The sequence below is a fragment of the Apostichopus japonicus genome, chromosome 2 (genome assembly GCF_037975245.1).
Source record: "Apostichopus japonicus isolate 1M-3 chromosome 2, ASM3797524v1, whole genome shotgun sequence".
NCBI classification, from domain to species: Eukaryota; Metazoa; Echinodermata; class Holothuroidea; order Aspidochirotida; family Stichopodidae; genus Apostichopus; species Apostichopus japonicus.
Genome location: NC_092562.1, coordinates 14585054 through 14612676, shown reverse-complemented (window position 1 = coordinate 14612676; position 27623 = coordinate 14585054). Strand labels below are relative to the sequence as shown.

General features: G+C 36.3%; 3 protein-coding genes across 3 annotated transcripts; all 3 read right to left on the bottom strand.

The window, feature by feature from the left end:
• Positions 1 to 1162: 1162 nt before the first annotated feature.
• Positions 1163 to 10161, bottom strand: LOC139979348 (ATPase GET3-like). The gene is made up of 7 exons (XM_071990053.1): positions 10010 to 10161; positions 8584 to 8786; positions 7751 to 7841; positions 6775 to 6925; positions 6108 to 6215; positions 4951 to 5154; positions 1163 to 3920 (listed from the first exon to the last, which is right to left on the bottom strand). The coding sequence occupies exons 1-7, from the start codon at positions 10135 to 10137 to the stop codon at positions 3801 to 3803; spliced, it is 1005 nt and encodes a 334-aa protein (XP_071846154.1). The 5' UTR covers positions 10138 to 10161; the 3' UTR covers positions 1163 to 3800.
• Positions 10162 to 11697: 1536 nt separating this feature from the next.
• Positions 11698 to 21641, bottom strand: LOC139979344 (phospholipase A2-like). The gene is made up of 5 exons (XM_071990039.1): positions 21260 to 21641; positions 18924 to 18987; positions 17274 to 17424; positions 15384 to 15517; positions 11698 to 13382 (listed from the first exon to the last, which is right to left on the bottom strand). The coding sequence occupies exons 2-5, from the start codon at positions 18982 to 18984 to the stop codon at positions 13219 to 13221; spliced, it is 510 nt and encodes a 169-aa protein (XP_071846140.1). The 5' UTR covers positions 18985 to 18987; positions 21260 to 21641; the 3' UTR covers positions 11698 to 13218.
• A 1778-nt stretch (positions 21642 to 23419) lies between these two features.
• LOC139979329 (uncharacterized) lies at positions 23420 to 27015 on the bottom strand. Its single transcript, XM_071990032.1, has 2 exons — positions 26849 to 27015; positions 23420 to 26426 (listed from the first exon to the last, which is right to left on the bottom strand). The coding sequence occupies exon 2, from the start codon at positions 26363 to 26365 to the stop codon at positions 24170 to 24172; it is 2196 nt and encodes a 731-aa protein (XP_071846133.1). The 5' UTR covers positions 26366 to 26426; positions 26849 to 27015; the 3' UTR covers positions 23420 to 24169.
• Positions 27016 to 27623: the final 608 nt, after the last annotated feature.

The following is a 27623-nucleotide window of genomic DNA, read 5'->3' as shown; positions in this document are numbered from 1 at the left end:
TTTGGAGAAAAATGGAAACTTACTAAATCCAACCATTATCGAAACCATCGACAACTTTTCCTAAAATATGTCAACTTTCTATGTCTCCGCCTAAAGAATTGTATAAAACGATGTTGCTATTTGTGTTGGAAAGTGCTAACGTTAACACGTCAAATATTTAAATGTCACCAGAAAATAAAGGCTACTAGAAAAAACTGCAGAGTCGATGTTTAAAATCTCAAATGTCTCTCCATGTTACATTTCATATCACGATTTAGTTAGTTGGATTAGCTTGACCAAACACTTCATGTTTTCCCGCACTCTCCCGACTTTTGGGGATGGGAAATTGTAATCCTCCTTATTTTTATGAGTTTGGCAGGTCTGTACAAGTAACACTTTATGGACCAACAGTGACCAGGAAGGGGTGTGGTCGGGAACCAGAACCACTACTGGTGGCCTGGCCTCGATAAGCTCTGCTTCTGCCAGGTCTCCCCACTTCACATCATTTGTATATATCAACTGTTTGATTCCTATGGAAATGTATTTGTATTGTATATTCAAATGTTATATGTTCAATTTGTTTATGTAATGGTAAAGTGGAAATAAATAGTTTCGATTTCAATTTACTCACCGCCCTTACTAATTTAGGTAGACAGGAGGGGAGAGGGGGGGGGGGGGGGTAATCGTTCATGGAACGCCAGAGGTGATTGCAGGATTTCATAAATGGGTTGTGTTCATTGGGTTGTTGAAGAAAACTCACATAGGAGTTCTATAAACGAAGTCTATAATTAGCTCTATATGCTAGGTTGTACTAAAGAAATGTTCTCGATTGTTTGTGTGAGGTTGAAAAGGGGTTGTCCATCCATATCAGTCCAATTCTAACCCCTTCTCCTTCTGAACACCACCCCCCTACTGACCTTTTGATGACAGAATTGTTACAATTACAACCAGCTACTTGGGTTGATTTTGAATAGAGCACAACATTTAAATACTGAAGTCATTGGTTCAAATCCATATCTAGCCAAAATTTCTTGGCTCTTTTTAAAGTAAGTTTTAAAGACCTTCAACAAAATGCAAGAGAAATGAAATAGTACAAATTCCAGGGTAAAGAAAAATTTCAAACTGTTAGGATGTCAATTCTCTTTATAAAAAGCTATACCACCGTAGAATAAAAAGTAGACAGTTATTTATATTTTTGTCCTCTCACTTTCTTTTATTTTTATAAACTCATTGAGAGATGTCAAATTATTAAATATAAATTCAACAAAAAAATTATATCATTAAATCATGCATGGCATATCGGAGTCGAAATTGAATAAACTCTCACAGAACAAACATATAGCATCTCCCCTCCACCACCTCCTTCTCTGATTGTTTTCTCACCCGAAATCCCCCCCCCCACCTGTTCCCCCTCTAAAGTCCTTGCCTAAGTAGTAGACTAAGAAGATGTCAACATTCATCGTCAAGAAATAACATTCTTTTGTAATAGTTTGCAAAATCATTTTGCTGCTGTGATCAAAAAGATTATGTTTTACTAAGAACAAAAACATATGTTACATGGACAGGAGATGTTGCAAATAGCCCCCCATCACTGCTTTTAAAATTTTATCCTTTTCTTAACTCGAGATTAGCAATAAGATTAAGAAGATGTTCTACTTTTTTCCATTGTTAATATCTGAAAGGATGATGTTAGGCAAGCTGTAAATATACATACCACTCATTCATAATAACAATCAAAATAATAAATAAATGCAAGTCTTCTCTTATCATCTACTCTCTATTCAAGATATTCACTTTCAAATTGTTGAATATCTAAAATAATCTTGAAACAAAAATTTGCTGATCCATTGATCATCCATTAGCGAATTAAATTGTTAATAGGAATCCATTTTTTTAATATATTGCAATACGGAGGTATCAAATGGAAGAAATCTCACCACTCACCAACTATGATAAATAAACAGCCATCCCATTGTTTTTAGGCTCATCACAATAACTTACAATGTAATCTAACACTATAAGCACCCTGTGTTGACATTTTTTTTCATGTATGAGAAAATAAATTCAAAGAAATTTGAATTTAATAACATTTCCACTTCAGTCATAAATTCTCTTAACAGACAAAACCCAATTTTAGCCGCTGAAATTGAAGATCCAACAACAAAAGCAGCTATTCCAAAATATACTTTCTAGATTTAATTCCATTCTGAATGAAAAGGAGAAATTTAGGGCAAAAAAAGACTTTCTCTTCAATAATTTGGGACCTGACACTGTGTACTTTTGTGTTAGACTGTTATCGTGAATTTACCAAATCGATACGAAATGCAGTGCTTGATTAAAATGAATTCCAAGATCCCATATTTTCCCGTATAGTCCCATATATTCCAATATATTTACAGATAATCTCATATAGGTTCAAGTTCCCGAAATAAGTTGAAGTTTGCATACAGTGGCATTTTGACGATAAGAGAGTTTGTTATTGAGTTTGTTATAAGAGAGTTTGTTACTATAAATAACTTTCTCATAATAACCATTACTAGCATTGTATTTTATATCCTTTGAGATACATTACTGATACAATGAGGAAAATTATGGCTGAAATTATTTGATAAAATTAGACAGAGTAATAAGAAAGTTGAAACTGATATTCCAAATTCCCATCCTTTAATTGGTTTATCAAGAATGATGTTTCATAATTATTATTTATGTGTAATCAAATCAATAAGAAAAAAATGTTCCAAGAATTATTCAATTGATGTAAGTTAACGATTGCTACTTTCATTTCACAAACTTTTGAAGCTTTCACATTTTCATTAATTTTTCCACTTTACCTCATACCAAGTATAGCTAGTACCTGAGTCAAGTAGTTCACAAGTCATTTGCTTAGATTAATTGCTCCAATTGATAGCAAGTATATGACCAACAAAGATCAGCAAGAGGTCAAACAATCGCCAAATTGGTTACGAGTTTAACATCTACATTATTATTCTACTCAGTGCTTGCTTACCAAATGGAAACAATCAGAGAAAATTACACACAAAAAACAACATAAAAACAAAACAAACACAAAACAATGGAAACAAAGGTAAATCACAAATGTCACCCCTTCACCATTAAAGACTGTTTGATACTTAAAAATTTCATCCCTGCCCACCCCCTCACACAACAATTTCAATGGAATCCACAAACTGAGTGGCTTCATTAAGAGAAAACTCTTATTTCTAGATATGTTGTCATACAAAGGAAGAGGGGAGGGGGGGGGGGGGGATGGTTGCTGACCCTCAAAGGATCAGTGACTTAGAAGAAGTCATGTTCCAATACATTGGAAGGGCAGAAATATGAGTGAACCCTTGATGAAAGGTAGGGTCATTTCTAAATGATCTGCTTTAAAACTTGTTGAAAATCAAATTTAAGCCAAACTTTATCGATAGTATCCATTACTTGAAAAGTTCAACACTTTCGTACCACATACAACTATACATCCATTCCAAGTGTAAATGGTTAATGCCACATCTAACAAACTTGAAATGTTCATATACCAGGACTTAAACAAATTATGCATTCTGTAATCAAACCATGCATATTCATAGGGCAGGCTAATCATGGATAATAGTAATTATATAACCATTTTGGATATTCAGAAATATTCACCCAAATAAAAACAATTGTTATTTCTGATTTGCCCTTCGATCTCCATGACCGAGTCATTAATGCATCCAAGTTTTGCTAATGGTGATAGGTATTTCACCGATAATCCATTCGTTGCACCAAAGTTTTCAAATCATCTGTCTCTATTCATGTTATACTTGTATCTAGTAAGTTCATGTTCCAAACGGATGAAGCAAATTTTCTGAAAATTTCTCAACTTTTTCAACACCCCGTACTTCTTCTTCTTGTAGAGGAAGTTTGGTGATGTGAAAGTCTTCGTAAAGATCTTCAATCTGAAAGTAAAAAGAAGGAATAGGGTTTCCTTGACAAGTGTTTCATTGAAGAATCTTTGATATAATTTACTCTAAATACTTCAAAGGTAGGGGACGGGGGGGAGTGGAATGGGACTGGGAGGAACATGTAGGAACAAGCCGACAACGCTCATTGCAATTTTTTCCATAGTAACATAGGGAAATTTGGTCTTCGTAATAGAGCAATACAAATTTGGAATGATCTATCAAAAAAGTTGAAGTCTAGAACTTCAAAACCCACTTTCACCAGACATTCAAAATAGGAATTTATATAATCTATTCACGTATCCATCTCAGCATCATTAGGATATTATTACTGTATATTTAATCCTTACGTATATACTGTATTATTTACATTTGTACATTTTTATTTCTTTTCTCCCAGGGAGTCTCCTACTTTGTTAAGTCTTTTTAAGACTTTATAGGAGACTTTCTTTTCCATTGAACACAATTGCGATAAATATCACGGTTCTGATTCCTCTTGTGTCAAGGTCACATCTCAACGGCGGTACAATTTTGTGTACTGTCGTACATATGTATGCACTGATAGAAACTGTACAGGCCGTGTTGGGGAGTCAAAGTTTAACCACATTTTCGTGAGCAACTCTTATCCACACTGCCTTGAAAATGACCCTACCAGTGGTTACTTGATTGATATATTTATATTCCAGTGCTTTAATTGCATGGTTTATTCCTGTGGCAGCCAATGTAACACTTATTTTTATAACAGTAAAATATTCCACACTGCTAGTTCAGAACCCAATCTCAAAATGTTGCCTGTAACTCAATATATGGTCGATTGAAAGTACCCTATTTTTGATTTTCATTACCCTGCTTTACTTCAGGAATTGGATCAAAAAGCTTTCCTATCATAATATTCTTGTTGGTGTATCATGATTTGATATTAAAGTGATGTATGATAACTTCAAATCTGAAAAACCACTCCCGCATCAATAATTTTTCCTTTGCATTTTCTGCAAATTCTGCAATCCTCAACGAATCGTTCGCTTACCTGTTCTAGGTATTTGGTCTGTAGACTTATCCGTGACTTGCATAGCCTGCACTGTGATGAATCGTTATGTAGACCAGTCAGGAGTTGATTGACGATGATGTTGTGGGTGTCGATACCGTACTTGGTCAGCTCCTGGACTAGCCTCTCTGTCTCGTAGAGAGAGAGAAACTCAGCGATGCAGACACAGACGAAGGTGGTTTGGTTCTAGTGAATGAGATAACACAAACATAAAGCAATCAAATACAAAGGCTACTGACATTGACCTAATTAATAAATGCTTCTGTAGTTAAAATATTGTAGAAGTATTATCGAACAACAGTTCATATTTTCGACAAGAAAATAAGCCCAGTTTCTGAAGTATCTATGGACATTCATTCAAACTCAAGGGTGGATTGATGGGGTGGGGGGGGGGGTGCTGGTGTGGTGATGAGTGGTCAAAAAGTTATAGAAAATTAAAATTTTTACACAATGAATAAGAGACCAATATTATCTCTATCATATATAGAATATGGGGATAAGATTGTGTGAAGGGCAAGTTAGGAAAGAGTGGCTCAAATTACAAAATTGATGGATGAATTAGTTCGCAAAACCTCCCAAAAAATGTATAGTTTGGCCCACCTTTACCACATCATCAATACCCCCCACCCCCACTCCACAATTCTAAGCTGGTGTCAGCACTGCAGGTTGTCGTTAATTAATCAATCTTGTTATCGACTAAATTTAAATTCTACCAAATTTATATATGCATTATTACCGATTTCAAGTATTATCAACTTCAAGCAGTGAATGACCTATATCAAGCAACTTTAAAATTCATTAAAAATTTCATCATTACAGATTCTGTACAACCAACTTGAACTACAAGTATTACAGATTACAAGCAATGAAATATCCATGTCAAAGAACCACATCATTTCAATATATTGACAGATGTGGTTTCTGTCATAACTTTGCAGTACAGACCTGGAAACTTTCACATTCACATAGAAAAGGTTCCATCTGTGCCATTGCTCAAATGCATGTCTTATAGTCTTACAGAATGTTACAAATGTCCACACGTTTTACGGTATTACAGAATGTGTCAAATGTCCAAACATGTCTTATGGTCTTACAGAATGTGTCAAATGTCCACACAAGGTAAAGATCACAATACTCACTGGATCCCTGAATGCTTCATTGACACTCTTAATGACAGGAACAGTTTCTTCCAGTTTTCCTAGCATATCACCAGCATTGACATCTGGTAACCCTAATAAGCTGCAGATCTGCAACACAACAAGTCGTTACCCAATGAAAGAAAAACATAACATAAAAAAGATTGTTTTTTTCCTTTTAGGGGTAGAGTACAAGAGTTGTCACAGCAAAAGGTCTTCAGATTGAAACCTGTTCAAAATCAATTACACGCTGTATTTATAATCTCAAGACAGAATTGCTCCATGGTTCAGTCCTAACAAGAGGAATGATTGATTGTCTGTCTGCCTGTCTGTCTGTCTATATAAATATGATAACTAGAAGTACAATAAAATTACAAAAAAATTGTTTTAACTCAAGGTTAAGTGTTGATAATCTTTTCGAAAATTAACACACCCATTTTCTTTCTTTTTTTGTCAAAAAATTTGGAGTTTATTTATTCCTGGGCTGAAATTCCCAACCTCAAAGAGCTGCTGTAATAGTCTACACTTAAATGTACAATATCTGTTAAACAGGAATTTAATATTTCAAACCATAAAATGCAAAAAAGCGGAAGTCTACTGGATTAAAAAAAACAAAAACAATGAAGTAGAGAAATTCTAGCCATGCTGACCAATTTTTATACTGACTAACCTGCACAATGAATGGACTAAACTGATTTTTGAGGGCCAATAACTTGGTGAGTCCTTTCTCTGCTAAAGCAGGGAATGACAAAAGACGAAGAGTGTGTCCGGTTGGTGCTGTATCGAATACCACCACCGAAAAATTCATATTTTTCACTAATCTGAAAATTAAGGAAAAGAAAAAAAAAGCTTTTACAAAACTAAACATCTCTGAATTCTAAGACTCCAAAGTATTAACCAATTATCTATCCAGACAAAAGGATAGAATTCAAAGTTTAATAATTCAAACAGTTTTGGTTCCTAGTCTCCTTTCTGTTTCCAAGTTTTTAACCATTGAAAAAGAATATTGAAAATTAATATCGATAAAAAATTGTGCATAAAAATGCTGATGAAAATAGAAACTTGGTCAATTCACATCTCAGCCAATTGAAAATTCAGTTGCTTCACTTTTAATGTTATAATGTTAATATGAAACATATGAGATGCGCGATTTTCAGTCTCATACTTGAAACAGATGCATATTAAAAATGTCACTGTATTGTTAGGACCTGATAATATTAGTGATAACATTAGTGTTGGCATGTTGTATTACAGACAGGAAACTTCCTGATCAACATCAGCATAGATATGCAACTTTCTCTATCAGAAAAAGGTTTGAAAAACACAAGTTTTGTCATTAAACTTTATCATATAAGGAATGCTGCTGACAAAACTAGTGTTGGTATGTTACATTACAGACAAGAAACTTCCTGATCAACACTAAGGGTGTATTATTTGTCACAAATTCTTTTTTAATATTCAAATACAAAAGTGTTGTCATCCAACATTACCAGATGGTAAAGTTCCTGGAAACCACTTATTTGACTTGGTACTTGAGAGACAATAAAGTTTCTATTCAACAGCACTGTTTATGTAGCTTATAAAATATATTATAAAATTATTATTATAAAAAAATTATTATAAAATATGTTGCATTTGTTTCCTACTTCATGACCTCTGCAAAACTGACAGCCTCATCTATCCCTGGAAATGCTCCTAACAGTTCCTGAAAGACTTTTTTACCCATGTTGAGAGGATCTGCATGCAAAGAAGAAAAAAGAATTCAAGAAAAAAAAAAATAAATAAAAAATGAAAAAAAAAAAATCAAATGTTAGATTTGCGGTTGGTGCTGCATAGATCTACTATGAAAGTGTTACAAAAGATCTAGGCTGAGAGTGTATCTTTGCTTTGGAAAGTAACTACTTAAGGTATTGAACTACAGTACTATGGCGACACAACACCTTATGATCTATCTTGCTTTCACTTAATTACCTGGTGAAAGCTATCATATTGCAAACGGAAAATGGCTCGCCATACAAAAGAGATGTCTCTATTAGCTTAGCAACTCATATATCAGATTTCATATTTATTAACCATAAGAACCTAAAAATTACAGAAAATCAACAGCATTGTACTTTTCCGTTCATCACTTACAGAATGCAACAAGTTTCAACACAAGACTACAGAATTAGGGCTACGGCTTCAAGTTTGTATTTCATCACATATTATTGATATTATATGATATGATATTAATTCTTGAGATTAATGAAATATTCAACTTTCTGAAACTTGTTGACAATGGAATATGGATGCGGGATAATACAATACACTGAACAAGTCACAGCAACTTGATGTATGACCTTTGATACCTTACAAACCAACATTATGTTGTTTATATTTTTTCATCCATTATTTGCTTTCTTGGTGAAGAGAGGAAGGAGTACACCCTTCAAGACTAAAGCTGTACATCCCATTTAGCGTCTTCTTTCATTTCTCTTACCTTCTTCAAAATAATCATCCGGCAAATCTCCGACACCCAGATTTGGATCTATTTCCATTGCATACAGATTTTGAAAACCAGTGACTAATCCAGGAACTTTGGAGAACTTTTGATCAAATGCATCTGATATGTTATGAGCAGGATCTGTGGATATTATGAGTACAGTTTCTCTATGCTTTGAGAGCTGAACAGCTAGACTGCAACTGTGAATTAAAAACAAAATGATTAAGAATCTTGTAAATTTGGATTTCCTTTTGAAATCCTATTGATTGCTACTTTTTCTTATAATGTAAATCTTCCTCTGAGTAATGATGAAAATGTCATAGCACACTTCTTTAAGCTTCACATCAGCTTCTTTAAGCTTCACATCTAGGCGGAGTGTATAGCCTAGTGGTTAATGCCGGCGTCTCCCAGTCATGAGATCCCCGGTTCGATTCCCCGCCGACAGCGATGTGTGTCGTCTGGCAAGGGTGTTGTTCAATAACAACTTCCCGACATGGACGTTAAATGGATGTGTGCCGAGAGATTGGCTTCGGTCAGCTTGCGAGTCTACAAGCCTCCATGGCTTCTTTCGTGAGTTCCTGCTTGCGGGAAGATCACATATACATACATACATACATACATACATACATACATACATACATACATACATACATACATACATCAACTCTTGGAGTATACTGATAATTCTAATAGAATTGGAAAGTTAATCTGGATCTCCACAACTACATAATTACGTCTCCTACATTAACAAAAGGATTTATTTCTTCTCAGATTCCTATCTGACAATTTCTTGTCCACTCCAACAATGCATCAAAATATCTTCAAAATTGCTGAAAATATGAGGTACATTTTTTTTTCAGTTAGTTGCTTGCACCAAAAACATTGAAAGAAAAACACTTTCAGCACACATTCATATTTCTGTAAGCGTTTTCAAACTGATAAGTTTCTCTTGCTTCTGTGCAGTATAATTAGTCTTAGATGATCTAACAAAAATATAGTTTTATATGAGGTAACGACGTTAAGAATATGAAAATGACTGCAGCTAACATCAAAATCCTATATTCTCCATACATATTGTGTAGACCTAAGCTGATGCCTATTGTATGTAATAATAATACTGTGCAGTGGCGACTAGATGACTGCTATCCTATCGTCAACTACAATGCCTTACTACAATTTAAAGGATTGTATCCTACAATAGAGTACGCGAGCATGTGATAGTACCACAGAAGTTAGCTAAACTAGAATATCTTTAACTAAATATCTTCCCTATCTGTAGTGTAAGAATTTTGTTAGGTCCTTAATTATGTAGCAGAACTGGTACGATTGGTTATTGTGGGGCTTATGCTACGTCACGTAGTCTACACTATGTACTGGCCTTAGCCAATAGTATTTATTTCACTAGGCTTATAAGATTACAAACCTGCAAGTAGTTTTCCCCACACCACCCTTCCCACCGACGAAAATCCATCGCAACGTTTCTTGATCAATGATGTTTCGCAAAGTTGGCTCTAAGTCCTCAAACTCGTCTACCTCATTATTTGTAGCCATTTTCTGTAAATCCTGCAAAGCTAATGGACGCCAACAGGGCCAAAAAACTATCGGTGTTGCACAAGGTAGCATCCTGGATATAATTGCCTCACTACACACTAAATCGTCAAAGTAATGAGAAGTATTAAAAAGTTTTAATTAGCTAAACCCTATCCATCACTGGATAGCTGACATGCTGGCCATTCATGGCACCTTCCATTTTCCATATCATGCCCATGAAGATTTTGCTCTATGAGACCCTGAAGTTATCGTCACTTAGTAAACAAACACCTTTACCCACAGCAAACAATTTTCGTATGCTGCTCCTCAGTTGAAGGCCTAAAGTGGCCTAAAATTGCCTCAATTAACCCAATTTTTGCACCACATTAATTTACTTTTGTTTACTCTGACATCCAAGCCATAAAACCCAGATTTAATTTGATAGCAATCTTAAAAAAAGTGTTCTCCTGTTGCTTTTCGGCACATTTCCAGAGATAGGAGAACACCAGTGTGGATGATTGATATATCATTTATATGGAGTTTTCCACCACAAGAATAAGCATAAAATATATAAACTATTCATACACTACGAAATACAAAATTTAAGGTCATCTTTTTGGTTTGCAAGGGCAGAATTCTAAATAAATGGAATGGTTTTCATCGTTCATTTGAACCTTGGGCGTGCATTTACATATTTCAAAGGGATGTGAGAGGGATATTGATACTCAGTAGCTTCTTTGAGACCGAAGTCGGTCACTTTGTCCCGGCAGTCCCCGAAAATTTTAGCATTTCTTTAGCTTAATGTGTTACCTTAGTCTAGGAAATGACACGTAAAGAAGAAACAGAGCGAACGATTCGGTGTCTTTCATTTTTACAGTTGTTTTATTACTCTCCCCGTCATGGGTGTAGACTACGCTGAATTCGGCTCACTGAATTTTGAGACCGACTTTTGATCTTCACTGGGAAAGAATTAGGGGCGGGTGATGTATGTACGTCCCTGGTTGTACTGCTCTTACCCCAATAGAAACATAGAAGGGGGCACCATGACCAAAAGTTACGTCAATAAAATCTATGACAGGGGATGATTGAGAAAGTTTAGTGGGGAAAATGACATATCCATCTTGCAGTTACGAACCCTATTTCGTTTCTGCCCCCATACTTTTGAATTAGGTTTTGTAGGTTCAGAAGTAACCAAAAGTGCTTGCCCTGGCTCTATCCTCAACATTATATGCTCTGAAATTTGGTGAGGGTCATTTAGTATTTTTGTAGTGTCTCCAGTTATTGTAGCTAGAAATTGATTGCCAAAAAAATATGAATGTGATTTGTTTGAGAGCGATACTGGAAGCGATCAGTACAAAGCAGAATCCTGTGGTTTGATCACATTTTGAAAACAGGTTTGAGTAAAGTTGGTAGTGCATTATGTATGTATAACCGCCGTCAGGGTTTCGTTATCAACTTAATTGAGCAGTATAGAGCGTAATTGGAATGTCTCAAATATACACAAAAGGTAAATCGGGAGTAAACGGTCTCAGTTTTCTTGAAGAAAAGGTGGTATGAGTAAAATTAAAAAAGAATGACATGTTATTAATTTATTTCTATTTTATTTGTAAAATCTCATTCTTAGGAATCTAAAATCATTAAAGTTACAGTCAAACTGATATCATGTGCAAAAGTGATGCATCTTTGTTTGTAGTATGACATTGCTAACAATTTGAAATATGTGACTACGTATAAAAACTTTCGAATATTGCAAAACAGGCCTACCTATAGCTTGACTAATAAATGACACATAACACAAAACACGTGCTAGTTGTTTAAGTAAATACCTAATTATGTGAGGAGACTTTCCAGCTGCTTATGTCCGCATGAAGCAGGGTGGGTGAACGTTGCCTGTTGGAGTGATATTGACTGGGGTACAAGGTGCCGCTACGATTGGGTAGGGTCCTTGGTGCGAAGATGCCACATTGACAGATAGCACTTCCTTCTTTCCACTCTCGTTGTATATTTGTCATATCTTTCGTATAATTTGCATAACAAACTAGGTATAACTGCGACCCCATCAAAACGATTGTTTGTTACAATAACATAAAACTAAAACTGTTTACAGAACAATATGAAAATATTGAAAGACTTTGCATTTCAGCTTAGTTAATGTATCATTATGTACAATTAAAAGATGGGACTCTTTTTTGTTTTTTTCTCAAGAATTAAAAACAAACAAACAGAAAACCTGAAAATGTAGGAACTAGCTTGTCCATTGAGAAATATGCGTCACTGGAATGATCGATGGCATCATCGACTCGTGAGAATCTATTTCGGGAAATGACGTCATCGTTAACCCAGGCAAACTTCAGGAGCGTTAAAATATGCTATATACATGACGTGAAGCTAAAATCCTTTTTACTTGACTATTTACAAATTATAATTATAATTTTCAATACAAAATATAATCTAATTCAGACATAAACATGTAGAGCGAGTTGAAAATTATAAATGGACATAATCTAAGCAAAATGAGTTAACAATAGGTATTTTGTATTCAAATTAAGTATAAATAATACATATTGAGTCTTCCTGCTAGAAACCTCTTTTCATCGCTTATTGTCGACGGTTAACCAAGTTGTTTACCACCCCTAACCTTACCCAATTCTATCTGCCCTCTGTCATTTTATCAACAAATAGTAGCCTACAGAGATGTAGTTCAGTTTGGAATTGAAATGATTATAGAAATTTGTCAAAACAATATCAGTACAGAGAAACACTGAGCAAACAATTAGGGAACCGACATCGATCTCTTGCTCTATCGGAAGAATAACCTCGATAATCTAACATTTAAAGATATGGATTCATATTCGTAATTTGTAACCAAACCTCTTTTCTCACAGGCTGTTCAACAAATTCCCAACGCTACTCTTCAAAACTCTAAACTGTTCCAAACTTCCTTTCAAAAAGCCTCATTTAAAGTTTTCACACAACGTTTACTTCCGTTTACGCTCCGCTACATACCCCCCCCCCACCCTACCCCACCCTACCCCTTTCCCTATCGTTTTCTAAATGTAAATAAAACTAACTTAAACTTCATTTTAAAGTACAACAAGTTTCTTAAATCGTTGGTAAGTCATCTTGTTTACAAGTTTTTTTGTCATATTTTCGGTAGTCATTGTTGAGCGGTTTTCCCTTCAGACATTGAGCTAAAGCATAATCACATTCACAGAGATCCACAGCACAGTTCGCTAATTCTGGCTCGTCGTAAGAACTCACAGGATCTGGACAGAAATATGAAAAAATGTGATAAAAAGAAGTATTATATGGAACAGCTGTTACTGTAGAAATTTAACGGATCATACATTTCACAGTACGCCTATGATGGGCACATGTATATCGCAAAACTATTCGCATTGTCACATGTGGGAAATATTGGAAATCTCATGAGGATCTACTTGTTCATCATCGGCATCGTCATCGTCATCATCGTCATCGTGACCGTAACCGTCATCATCATTATCGTCGTAGTCTTCGTCGCCGCCGCCATCATCATCGTCATCGTCATCGCCGCCGTCGTCGTCGTCGTCATCAACATCGGCATCATCATCATCATCATCATCATCATCATCATCATCATCATCATCATCATCATCATCATCATCATCATCATCATCATCATCATCATCATCATCATCATCATCATCATCATCATCATCATCATCATCATCATCATCATCATCATCATCATCATCATCATCATCATCGTGCCGTCTTATCCCATCTCGGTGTCTTTACATACAAGAATATGTCATCTCTCCATCTTCTCTTTATCCCCCCCCCCCCTCCCCGCCTTTTTCTTCTCCCATTCCCTGGCTGCCATTCTGTCATCCTTTTTTACTATCTAATATCTTGGGATGTTGCTGTACTATGTCCAGCCCATATACTTCAGTTTTGTTATTTGATTTTTATCTATGACATCTTTTACTTTACTATGCTATCTGAATTCCGTATGTTGAACTCTATCCCTTGTAGTGTTAGATGTAGCATGTTGCGTTCCATTACACTTTGTGTTGTTATTAGGTTTTGCTCAATCTCTCTAGTTATAGTCAAACGTTTCCGCTCCATATGTCATCGTGGTTAGAACGCACTGATTGAACATCCTGCTTTCGTAGTGACATAGGAAACTAATTGTCATTTAGAATAACTATATATATATATATATATATATATATATATATATATATATATATATATATATATATATATATATATACTGACAATTCTACATCCTGCCCTAATTCTATTTAATACTTCCCTTTGTGTTGTGTTACTCAATTGGCCAAGGTATTTGATGTGTTCGACTTTTTCATATGGTGGTTGTCTACGTCAATATTGGCCATAAACTTTGTACCTGTTATTCACCAAGATTGCAAAATTCACAGCACATTCACAAAAGAACACTCACCGTGATCCACTTATAAAAGTAAGAGTGTACGGGGGTCTGGGAGAAGGGGTAGGGTGAGGTGGTGGATGGGCCGATAACCAAACAAAATAGGCTACATTTACCAATATCCCTTAAACGATCATCAGAAATAGCCTTAGATATGAATGAGCTAAAATTGCTAATCGTTTTCAAAAGTACGCTCATTGGGTCGTCTCTGATAGGCCTACATTAATTTATTCTAACACATTGATGATTTTTCAATAAGATATATCACCGCAACTGTACATCGTATAGAGATTGGTACTACTATAAGAGTCGCAGGAAAAATTTGAATAAATGTTTTTACGAATTTGCATATATGAGTGACCATTACTTCACTTTCCACCTTATTTGGGAGGGAAGGGGGGGGGGGAGGGGCAATATACCGTTGACCTTTAAAACCATTGTTGATACCGTGCAATTAAAATACGGAGTGAATTCAATTTCTCATGTTTGTGTAGTATTTCCTCGTGAAGATCATGGTTTCGGAAGGGTCGGGGCACAGAATATAAAAAAAAACATATATTTTTTAGACGTGAAATGTTGCATTCTGAGGCACATTTTGAAGGCTTTAATTTAGGTTTATAATAAGATCACAAGCAATGAATTGCTATAATAACTAGGTTCCATGTTTCACTTTTTGTGTCACGTTGAAAGAGGCGGGGTGGGAACAGGGAGGGGGCACACCACCCTGGATCCACCACCCTACACCACCACCATCCACCACCACCATCCACCACCACCATCCACCACCCTACACCACCCTGGATCTGCGCCGGCTGTATATAATATTACTTACCACATGATATCATGCTGTGTGGTGTTTTGCAGTCCTTTCCTTTATAATGATATACAGTGGTGTATGCGGTACTCTCAGGGCAATCACCATTATGCATCACTACGTCATAACACTCGTCATGCAGGCGACAACAACTGTACGGAGTGAAATTGAGAGAAGAAACTAAAAAATGTTCCAAGCATGTTCTTTTCGTGGTTACCAATAATGTCATGTAGGTGAGGGGATTAAACAAACTAAATATAAACGACATGATATTGAAAAACAAAAGAATGCTAGAACAGAAAAGTGATGCACCAGTTTGAGTTTTGCTAAGAATATTAATAGCTGATCAAAAAGTGAGAAATACATATAATAAACTGTATGAAAAAATAGCAACTGACGTCCGCAATTATAGAACAATCATAAGTTACGGTACTGTAGAGGGACTTTCCCTTTGTATTTATTTGTTGTTATACACTTGTTATGTTGTTATTAAAAGTTTCACTTTTATGTACTTAAGATCAATAAAAAAAATATATAAAAGCGAAAACAAAACAGAGGGAAGGTGCTTGACAATGATATGAACAGTTTTAATTTTCCTTACCACATAACCTTTCAAGGAACTATAGGAAAATACTTATACAATACTTTTGGATAATAAACAATAAATATTCTTACTAAAACATTACAAGGCTGTTGAAATGTCTGTTGAAATCGTCTGTAGGGAACATACACAAAATATATGTCAAACTGTGAACGAATAAGTTAGCGTGCACTAACCCATCTACTTGCTCACATCCCCCCCCCCCCCCCCCGGCACATTTGTGGAAGCTTTCTATGTAACGACAAAGATCGAATTTTGACATTATGGTGATAAGAGAAAATATAATGTCCTGCTATAGAGACCAGTGAACCTAAATGGTTGTTAGAGTTTGTGACATCCTTGCAGACTAGATAGGACACATTAACATCATCATTTTCAACGCGGTCATGTGATTTATAATATACTTTACGGTTTGATAAAGATTTCCCTCAGGCTGTACACAATGTGAGGTTTTGGTAAATAGTTTTAGGGTACAAGAGAAAAAGAAAGTAAGCGTTGCAAAAACCATATCCAGAAAATTTAGATGCATAGATTTCTGCAATGGCTGGTATCGAACGCCCAAAAATTATATAGGCCTTAGACAAATTAACCTACATCGTAGCTCTATACTGCAAAACTTCACGCGACTGCGCCAAGTGCCGTTGTATAGGCCGCCTATAGCATGTGTATGGTCACATTCAATATACGTGTCGCTTAACGTTATATACATACCGCTAAGGAAAATATACCATGTTTTCTGACCTGTTAGTAATGATATGCGCATGCTCTAAACATCAAAATGGTTCACCGAAATATTATGACACTAAAAAGTATCATGTGATGTTATTAGAGCAATGCGGAAACTATGACAAGCTCTAATATTTCAATGGTTCTTTCCTGTTGTTGAATATAAAGATACTAAATACGTAATGTTATTAGAGCAATTCAGAAACAATAACAAACTCTAAAATTTCAGTGGTTCTTTCCTGTCGTTGGATATGATACCCGTACTAGAATCTACGTATTTAGATATGTACAGGGTTACAATTACACCAGCCAAACATCAATTCGCATATTCATCATTATAGTTTGCAGATCATGAACGTGCAGTTTAGATGGAATATATGTCATCGCATAGGTTATGTCAGCGTAACATCAGTACGCATTTATAGTATGCCTACTAAGATACATTTCTCAGTCAGAGAATAAATATGCTTTACACGATTGGCGTTCCACATAACATAGCTGCGTATTTCATAATTACATACTGTTTACATAGTTATGATGATTATGACGTATACTGTATATGTGTAGGTAGGTATACTTACTCGTCTACGTCGTCCTTGGCAGTTCCTTGACCGCCCAAACCACAATAGCAGCCGTAGCCGTCAAGCTTCCACAGAACGTCAAAAGTAGAAAGACCTGTTACGCAACTTATCACTGCGCCTAGTTCCAACACGTTACGCTTCTTGCGACCAGCTGCTCAGGGAAATGGAAAAGATGTGTTAAAAGGTTACTTACTATTAACTACCCCCCCCCATCACCCCACACCCTCAAAAGAAATATTAAACAGACAAACAACATATAGTACAAGTTCTGATTTCCGGAACTATATATAGCCAACAATAGTTTCAAACAAAATCGTCTCCAGGTATTTATGGTCAAAGTCGACAATTATATGTCCTAATGGTATTCTTTTCGAAATTGTAAAATTTTAATTCTTAAAGTTGATTCTCAACAATCTTTCCATGATGGAGGGTGTAAACCTTCAAATTTTTCAAGTTTCAATTCCATTCTCTACAATCGATGGTTAATATTGATTATCAAGTAATTAATTGCAAATAATGTTGGTAATTATTAACAAATAGAGTAAACAAAGATGGAAGTACGAGGAGCCAGAAACAAGAAAGTACTTTTACTGTCTGGTTCCTTACTTATAACATGCAAAGATATACATTTACATGCTGATGTAAACGGTACTGTGTAAAACATTCTCACACCTCACCCCAGATATGTAAATACTCACATACATATGTATATTATATGAGACAGAAGAGAAAGATATAACGAGAACTAAAGAGAATTTATTATCATATAGATCAGTATGGAAGGGGACAGGGGAATGTATTATTATATAGAGCAGTATGGGAGGGGATAGGGGAATGTATTATTATATAGAGCAGTATGGGAGGGGATAGGGGAATGTATTATTATATAGATCAGTATGGAAGGGGACAGGGGAATGTATTATTATATAGAGCAGTATGGGAGGGGATAGGGGAATGTATTATTATATAGATCAGTAAAGGAGGGAATAGGAGAATGTACTATTATAAAGACCATTATGGGAGGGGATAGGGGAATGTATATTATTATATAGAACAGTATGGGAGGGGATAGGGGAATGTATTATGATATAGATCAGTACGGGGGGGATAGGAGAATGTACTATTATAAAGACCATTATGGGAGGGGATAGGGGAATGTATATTATTATATAGAGCAGTATGGGAGGGGATATGATAATGTATTATTATATAGATCAGTGCGGAAGGGGATAGGAGAATGTACTATTATAAAGACCATTATGGGAGGGGATAGGGGAATGTATATTATTATATAGAACAGTATGGAGGGGATAGGAGAATGTATTATTATATAGATCAGTAAGGGAGGGGATAGAGGATTGTATTATTAGGCTAAATAGAGTAGTATGGGGAATGTATTATCATATAGATCAGTATGGGAGGGATAGGAGAATGTATTATTATATTGAGCAGTATGGGAGGGGATAGGAGAATGTATTATCATATACATCAATATGGGAGGGAATAGGGGAATGCATTATTATATAGATCAGTGCGGGAGGGGATAGGGCATATAATATTATATAGAGCAGTATGGGAGGGATATAGTGCCACACTTTTCAATTGTGCCCAATACGTGTTTCAGGCTGTGGGATTCCCCCCGCATATTACCTTTTGCAGTCCAACACAGACAAAGCAACGACAAGAGTAGAAATATTACGTTGATCTTCATTTTCTGTGGATGAAGCAAATGTGGAGCATTATTTATATCAGAAATTGATCAAGCGTCTACACAGGAGTGTAACACCGTGTGTGTGCTTCTATATACAGGCCCGTAGCTATATAGCATCTATATACGTAACGAGGAAGGAGGAACAAACATGAATATACATGCAAAAGATATAACATATAGACCGGCTTACAAGTGGCTCTCGACTTCCGTGTATATAACTATTTATGATAACAGTATACACAGAAGTCAAACATGCTGCTAACCAAAGTCCTGTATGTATGATCGGTAATATGTGAGGTGATGCGCAAATATGAAAGTATAATATAAGGGCTAATTCGAATATCGAAAAAAAAGTACCGTTCATGTGATGCAATATAAATTGAAAAGGTTTTAACTAAGTTAGATATGCAGCTGTATTCGCTACTATATACGTATTACGGTAGTAAATTGTTTTGTATAGGGCTTTACATAACAACAGGTATGTGCAGTGGCGTAGGGAGGTACTTTTGAGTGGGGGGGGGGGGGCTGAAGGCTGATGGCCGGCCTGGGGGAGGGGTATAATTTATTTTGCATTTCCAGGTGGCCTCAGATGCATCTTGGTGCAATATAGCACACTTCAACACCCACTACATTTGGTAAATAATTTTGCATTTTCAACTGGCCTTAGATGCAATTTGGTGCTCCAAATGAGATTTTTTTCTCATTTGGAAATGAAAAAGGGGTTTTCTGACTTGCCTTTTTTCACTGGGGGGGGGGGCTGGCGCCCCAGCCCCCGGTTTCTACGCCCTTCGGTATGTGCATATAGTACCATATTATCTATAATCCAGTCATAAAGCAGACTGTTAGTAAAACCTGTGTTTTTACGGTATAATTGCTTTACTGTGGTTGTGAAAACCGGTGCGACGTTTTTTAACGGATACATTGAAGCAGTGAATTCACGTCGTTAGTTTCGGTTAAATAACAACTCCACTTATAGTTGATTTTTTTCCGGCAATTATACTTACTTTTCATTAATCGGTTACATCACATTCGCCTTCACGGGCGATTGGACACCGTAATTGCTCGATTTTTGGCTCCTTAATTGAAGGAGATTTACAGCTTGAAATTATATACTTATCTAAGCGTTATGTAAGTTAAGTATAGGCCTATATAACAATTTTGTGTATTTGCGACAATTGTGAAAACTGTCACTTTATTTTGAGCACAAACAGCAAAGTTTTTCACGCGTTCATGCAACTATAATTATGATATCGACCTAATTTTATAATCTAAAATATGCCTCAGGATGTACCCCGGCATTTGAGGTGTAAGCCCCCCCCCCCACCACCCTAACATGGGAGATATTTGCAAAGACCCAAGGACCACTTCCCCTTTTTATGAAACCCCTCACCCGCCAATGAAATCATTATGCACGTGACTGCTCCCCGCCCTCCCATCCCCATTCATGAAGCGTTTATGCCCTCCCATATAGCAAAAATGTACAAATTTCGGTAATTACTAAGCGGGTGGGCTCATGTAAATCAACTCAAGGCAATTGAATAACTCCAAAGGGAATGTCTGTGCAGTTGGGGATTGGGGGGGGGGGGTGATATAGTGCAGCTGGTGAATCAAACTGGTATTTCCTTACTTATGCTATTGTACTCAATCCTCTTAATTGTATATCGATAATTGTACAAGATGTCTGTGTACCCAATGGTACTATTGCATGTGTGATGTATTTACTAGAGTATAAGGATAAAGTCAAAGAAGCAAAAATATAGTCATGGAATGGGTTAAGTTATGTTTTCTGTCTCTCTCTTCAATTCCCCAAGGCAGCTGGTCTACTTGTTTGCGATAATTGGGTCATACCACCGGCCATAGTAGTATTTCTCAAACAAATGGTGTAGTGCATGGTGTTACTGCGATGTCGAATATAAATTTTGGAGAGGGCCTGACCGTTTCGATCCTAGCAGGATCCTCCTAACAGATCCTGCTAGGATCAACGAAACGTCAGACCCTCTTACTTTTACATAGCATATATAATCTAGTCACAAGAAAACACGAGAAACTTTGTAAATACCCAACGGTATATTTCTTTCAAAGCCACAGTAGTTAAAGTAACTAGTCCAGGAATGTTGAAGCCTATGTTTTATGCCACAGTCATGCTAAAGTACTAAAATTGATCTCTCAAATTAAAAATAAATTGGTCGATCACAGTTTAACTTTTAAATATGTAATCGTACAGCGTATAATCTAACCATAATAAATTATTACGAGAAAAAAATATGAATATTACCTTAAAGTCTTTCACCACAGTACAGAATGAACTATAGCCTCCTGGCAGAGCATAGAAGAGAAACTATATCAAACGTATTATCTTGAACTCAAGAGTCCTGATGTGTAATACTTTTAACACTCGCCGAATCTCTGCTTAAAAGTCGACACAAAGTTCATTACAATAAGGCGTAAATATCAACTTTCAAAACACTGACGTGCCCAGGAGATCGTACGACATCACAAGTACTGTACAGTTGCAATATAGCACATAACTTGCCAAGATTTGCTAAAGTCTAATTTTAACGCACTGTGCGTATACGGTTTTACTTCATGGCTCACTTCGCGATGATATTGTTCAGTCGGGGAGAGTCTTTTGTTAATGCACAACAAGTATTGATCTTGACGTCACCAGTGCATATAGACAATACAATATAGCCTAGAAAAATATCAACCTGTTTACTCACTTCAAATGAAGCCGTACACGTAGTTGCAAAGGTACTTTATTAATACCGTATGGGTTTATGTGTGCGTGTGTATGTGCGTGAGGGTGTCTGTGTGTGTGTGTATCCTGATGAATTGTGTGAATATTTTTATGAGTTTCCGATGATTTAAACGTGTGGTTATTTCTCTGTATTTTTATATTTTTGTTCTGTCTGCACTGATTATGTGTGTCAGTGTATGTTTGCATGGATTTATTTGCTTATATGTATGTTTGTGTCAGCATAAATTGTGCCTATAAGTCTGTCTAGTTATATGTTTATCTGTGTCTTATAACGTTCTATGTTGTCTCACACATTCCGTTTGTTTGTATGTCTGTTTATGTTTTGTATTGCTTTTGTCTGTATATTAATGTATCTGTCATGTGATGTGTGTTTCTGTTGTACTTTAAACGTCGGTTGTGCATTTGTGAAGTAGTAAATCCGAGTGTGTCTCTGTGTGTACCCATCTAACAAAATTACGTTTTATAACGTTATATTTACGTACCGTTTACGTTTTATTAACGTTACAAAGTTACGTTGTAGTTGCGAAATTTTGTAGACTGCATGGGGACGTTATATTTACACCAAAAAAATAACGTTGTATTTACGATTTTATTACGCTATCTAACCCTTTCTTTAATATGTTCATATTCTTTTATTAAGTGCAAACTAATGTAAGGCTCACTGCAATATCATTGCCATATGTCCCCGCCGACTATAGCCATCAAGGAAGGCTGTCGACGAACCGGATCCTTCACACCGGCTATTCTGAACGTCAAAAGGACGGATAGATAGATAGATAGAAAATTTATTGTCCATTTCAGAAAACAGAAAACGGAAATTACTTCCCATCGACAGTAAACATAAAACAATAGTGAATACAAACATAATTAAACAATAAGTAAACTACAAGTGAACAGCTACGAGAATAAAACTAAATAAGCAGAACCAGAACAGTAACAGAGGCAGCACAGAGGGCTGCAAGTGACAGATCACACACTGTGGCCAGATCGCTTTGCACGCGAGTTAAATAAGTGTGTTGCCTCAGGTAAGAAAGAATTACGGATATCTATAGGTCCTAATACTCTTTGCTGTGATCCAACGTCTATTAACATAGGTTACATTTTCTGTCTTAAATTTAAACTTAGAAGTTTGTAAAACTGGTAACTTTGGTATTTGAACAAGACGGACTTGGGATTGGATCCCAAAGACTCGGTCTCTGTTATAGAACTGTTTCTAATTATCTTTGACCACCATGTTCGCAATATATTACTAAAGTATGCGCAATATACGGTATTAAGAAACGAAGTAGCCTATCAGCATTCCGTTCTTGCGGTATTGTGTTTACAGCTATACGTCAAAAAAGACCTCCCTTCGGAAATGCATGTATATATATTGTACGTCCAACTTCGTTGGGTGCAGATATTATTAAGAAGATACAAGAAAAAAAGAGCACTTATACGTATATCATATGTCATAAGAGGTTATTTTAAATAGAGGAACATTATAAAGAAAGAGTTGAAATCCAGAAATTATCTGTAATGATATATACCACATTGTATCACGAAGCCAATATTGCTTATACCCAAGGAATAATACGCCAACCTTGTCTAGAAAATGTGTTAGGCTGTAGTAAAAGTATTTATTCATAACATGAACATACTGATATATTAACGTAAATTAATCCCTATATGTGGGAAGACAGTCTTTGTAATGGATATATTAAGATACGAAAATAAAGTCCTTATGAACTAGTTATTTGCCAATTATATATGCAGCTAACAATAACTCTTAGAAATTAGGATTGTAATATTTTCCTATGTGTGTAAAACTCCAGTCAAACAAAATACAACGATAACAACCGAATCTGTGTATCCTAACTCATGGGCGCAGATCCTGGTGGAGACAGCGGGACGCGTCCCCACCAACTTTTTCAGTGGTGGGGACATGATATTCCGTGTCCCCACCAATTTGTCTTGACCAAACGCTGCATTTTAAATTCACCTGGATTGAACTTTGGCGCAGTTTGATCAAGCATTATGCAAATGACATGCAGCAGTTCTCATTTTATTATACTTATCCACAGTTGTTAAATATTGGACGGAAATCGCATTTGCGGCAGTCATTGTTTTCTGTGAGAGGACCCCAAACCCATCGTATAAACAAAAGTCCACTTGGATTATTTGTCCCCTGATTTTTTTTCTGCAGACGCCCAAACTAAATTTCTAAGCCATGAGATCTAAAATTTAAAGAGGTTTGGGAGCATCATTTGGGTCTGGGAAGTGTTATTTCCAGCGATCTGGGAGTTATATTTGCCAAACCCATGGTCGCGCTCCGCTTAGATAGTATCAGAGAACAGACACGCGTTCCCACCATTATCCAAGACTGATCTGCGCCCATGTCGTAACTCGCGAAACCACTTTGTTTCAATATGTAATTTCTGTAAAGCGCTATGCAAGTACTAGTCCGTATATATACATCTTCCCAGACGTTGAGGTGGCTATCATGAGCTTCTCCTCACCATCTACTACGGATGTGGTAATGCACCGTGCGTCGTCATCAACTGGCATTGTTGTTAGTAGGTGCCTGCCATCTCGACTGTATTGTGTTAGCACAGTGTTTTGCCTACTATCATCATGCCATAAGATGTAGATGAACCCTCCCAAGCCTATGCACACACTAACAGGTTTAAGGTTAGCTCCACTTAGATTTGGTTTGGTGAACTTATACAGCACCTTACTCCCTGATGTCACATTGGTAACTGCATATAAGGACCTACCCTCATAGTCACAGATCAGAAGACTACCGTCGTGGACAGTGATACCAGATGATACCCTGATTACATCAGGTAGTACTATGATGTGACTGTAATTCAGCTGATAATCAAAAATGTACACTTCTCTGCTGGTAGTACCAACAATGATTTCATTCTTGGCGAGATTCGTGGTAACAGAACACACATGCCTACCATCTGGCCACGTCTTAACCATGTCACTGATGTTCTTCTTTTGGTAAGAAGAGTCAGAAATATTATAAATACCGATTTCATCCGGTTTGCAAACTGTAATGAAAATGCACCCCGACAAATTAAAACAGTAACGATATGCCCGAAGCTCAAATCTCTTATTTCTATTTAACACATTCTGATTTAATATTTCTCCTTTCATGTTAGTGACAGTGATGTGTGATTTCTTTTTTGATACAATACCAGTCATAACGATATTACCATCGCTACTACTTGTCATACCGTTGATCATGTAACCTTTAGCTTCGATTCCCGGAAAATCAGCAACAGACTCTGCGCTTTCTGTAATGACAACGTTATCAGATATAACTTTTGTTATATCACTGATGACAAAATCAGATAAAGATTCTAACTCTGGATATTCTTGTTTCATTTCTTCGAGCATAGGTTCACAGGCTGCTCTTATGTCGGGGATACACTGTGCGTCCGTCCAATCGTCATTACATGCAAGAATGGAAGAAGACGTTGCTGATAAGTTTTCGAACCGTTTAATAAGTTGCTTACATTTATTTAGTATTTCTTCACATTCGTTTTTGTTTTGACTTGTAAGAAGATCTTTAGCTGTTGTCAAGGTCTTGAAATTACTATCTAACTCTCCGAGTTTTTTAAAGAATTCACCCTCCGTTTCCTTACAATTGTCCTTAAATTCTTCCAATTCCTGATCATATTTTACATCGGTACTTTTCATATTTTCTTGATGTTTCATGATCAATCGGTTCATTTCCTCTTCATGTTTAACAGTCATTTCACGTTTTTCACATCCTCTTCTACTTTCTATATCAGCAGCTCCTTTTTCACGTTCATCGTTACATTCGGAAAGTTTATCCCTGATTTTCTTTGCCTGTTCCTCGTGTTGACTTGTCAACAACTTTGTCTTTTTTGTAACATTTTCATTTAATTTTACTAGCGCCATTTGAACTTTCTCGGGTAGCGCGTATAGTTTAGTCTTGTGCTTGCTTAGTTCAGCAAGGTTCCGATTCAGTAATGTCCTTTCTTTCTGGGCTAGGTCATTCACATCTATGAGATCGTGACCTTTGTGCTTACCGTGAGTGCAAACTAAACAAACCGGTTCATTTTGGCATGTATCACAGCACAATTTGGCTGGTTCTTTTATATGAAAATGGCACCTGGGATCTTCCGTCATTGCAGCTATTTCCTCCATTGATAGGTTCTTAGCTGCCATATTTTCCAATTTCAGAGTGCTTGGTTGGTGATCAGTAAACATTTTATTACTGATATGAACCTTGTAACATTCGTCGCATAGAAAATCTCTACATTTAAAACAGTAAGCGGAACATACCACATCCTTTGAACAGCTCACACACTGCTTCAAATCTTTCTTTTCGAATGATTTACGCAATTCTATGAACTCGAGCACACTCTTCATATGAAAATCAGTCTTAAAGCCGTCCAATCCATCCTCTGGTATACAACATCGCTGTTTACAAAGTGGACATTCAATTGTCCCATCATGGCTAGCTTGAATAACTTTTCTCAAGCAATCGTTACAATATCGATGAAGACATGGTAACAGTTTCGGCTCATTAAATTGATGCAAACAAACAGAACACATGAAGAATTTTTCTGTCAGGTCTTCTATGAAAGGATTCCAGGTAGCCATGTTGATGAAGGTTGGTAACTCTCACTTGATAAAACTGTACGGTACTCAGTTACGTCACAATCTGTGAAAGAGTTCAGGAAAAGAAAAGGAAAGGGTTTAACACATTATTATTCATCACTGTATTCAATATGAGTGGAAATACGAACATACATGCATAACCCGTTCAAAATGGTCTGAACACAGAGGTGCTAAAACATTCCTGGCCAGTGTTTAACCCGTCCGTCATCTCCAACCTTTTGGAGAAGGTTGTTAATGCACGACTTGAGCGACACTAGCATACCAACGTCCTTCACGAACAGTTTGTACTTCAGGATGTTGCGTTGAAGTAGTTTGAGTCAATATCTGTCCAACCGATTTCAAACAGTTTGCAGTAATATCGAGCTTTCGGAACCAGTACCCCTAGAGTTTGGCGTTCCACATGCATCCATGCTTTGGCTCAAGTTATTCACTATTTACGTCATCGTGATCTCTATAAACACCAACCTTCTTTATAATCTTCTGATCAGCTGATGCCGTTTTTCCTCGACGTATAACTGGATATATAGTCTATTAAATGAGTGAATAGATATATAGTGTCAGAAAGTGGCAAATTACTAATGTAAGTTTCCCAGATGCTCGAGAAATTAAACACATGTAAACCCGCTGTTGGTTCCTTCGTTCTATAGTACGTTTCGTATTCATAAACTAGTTTGTCACGCAATGTACGTTTGTGGATATAGACTTTGGTTGTGTTAATATTTGGGCAATATATATATACCCTATGATGGTTCAAAGGTGTACAATACATCTATATTTAAAATAACAAAAACAAGTATTTTTTTATAGACTTAGACACTAAAACATGAAGTTATAGACCACATTACTTTCATGATTTAGTGTGTCAGTCAATAAAAAACTTGTGTTTGTTTATTTTTAACATAGGCGTATGGTATACCTTTGAACGTTCATAGGGTATATCTATTGCCCAAATATGGCCATAGTTTGGATAGAAGTTCTCACTAGCCAAACGCTACCCATTACAGGATAACTGACAAGTTGCCAATTAATGGCACCATCAATTTGCCGTACCATGACAGTGCATATTTTTTTTGCTATGAGAGCCTGTAGTTTTCTTCACTTGTGAACAAACCTCATTATACTCAGCATAGAATACAATTTTCGCACACTGCTCCTGGGAGGCCTAAAGTGGTCTAAAGTTGCCTCAATTGACCCAGTTTTTACACCAGATATATTTCCATTCATACTCTTTAACATGTAA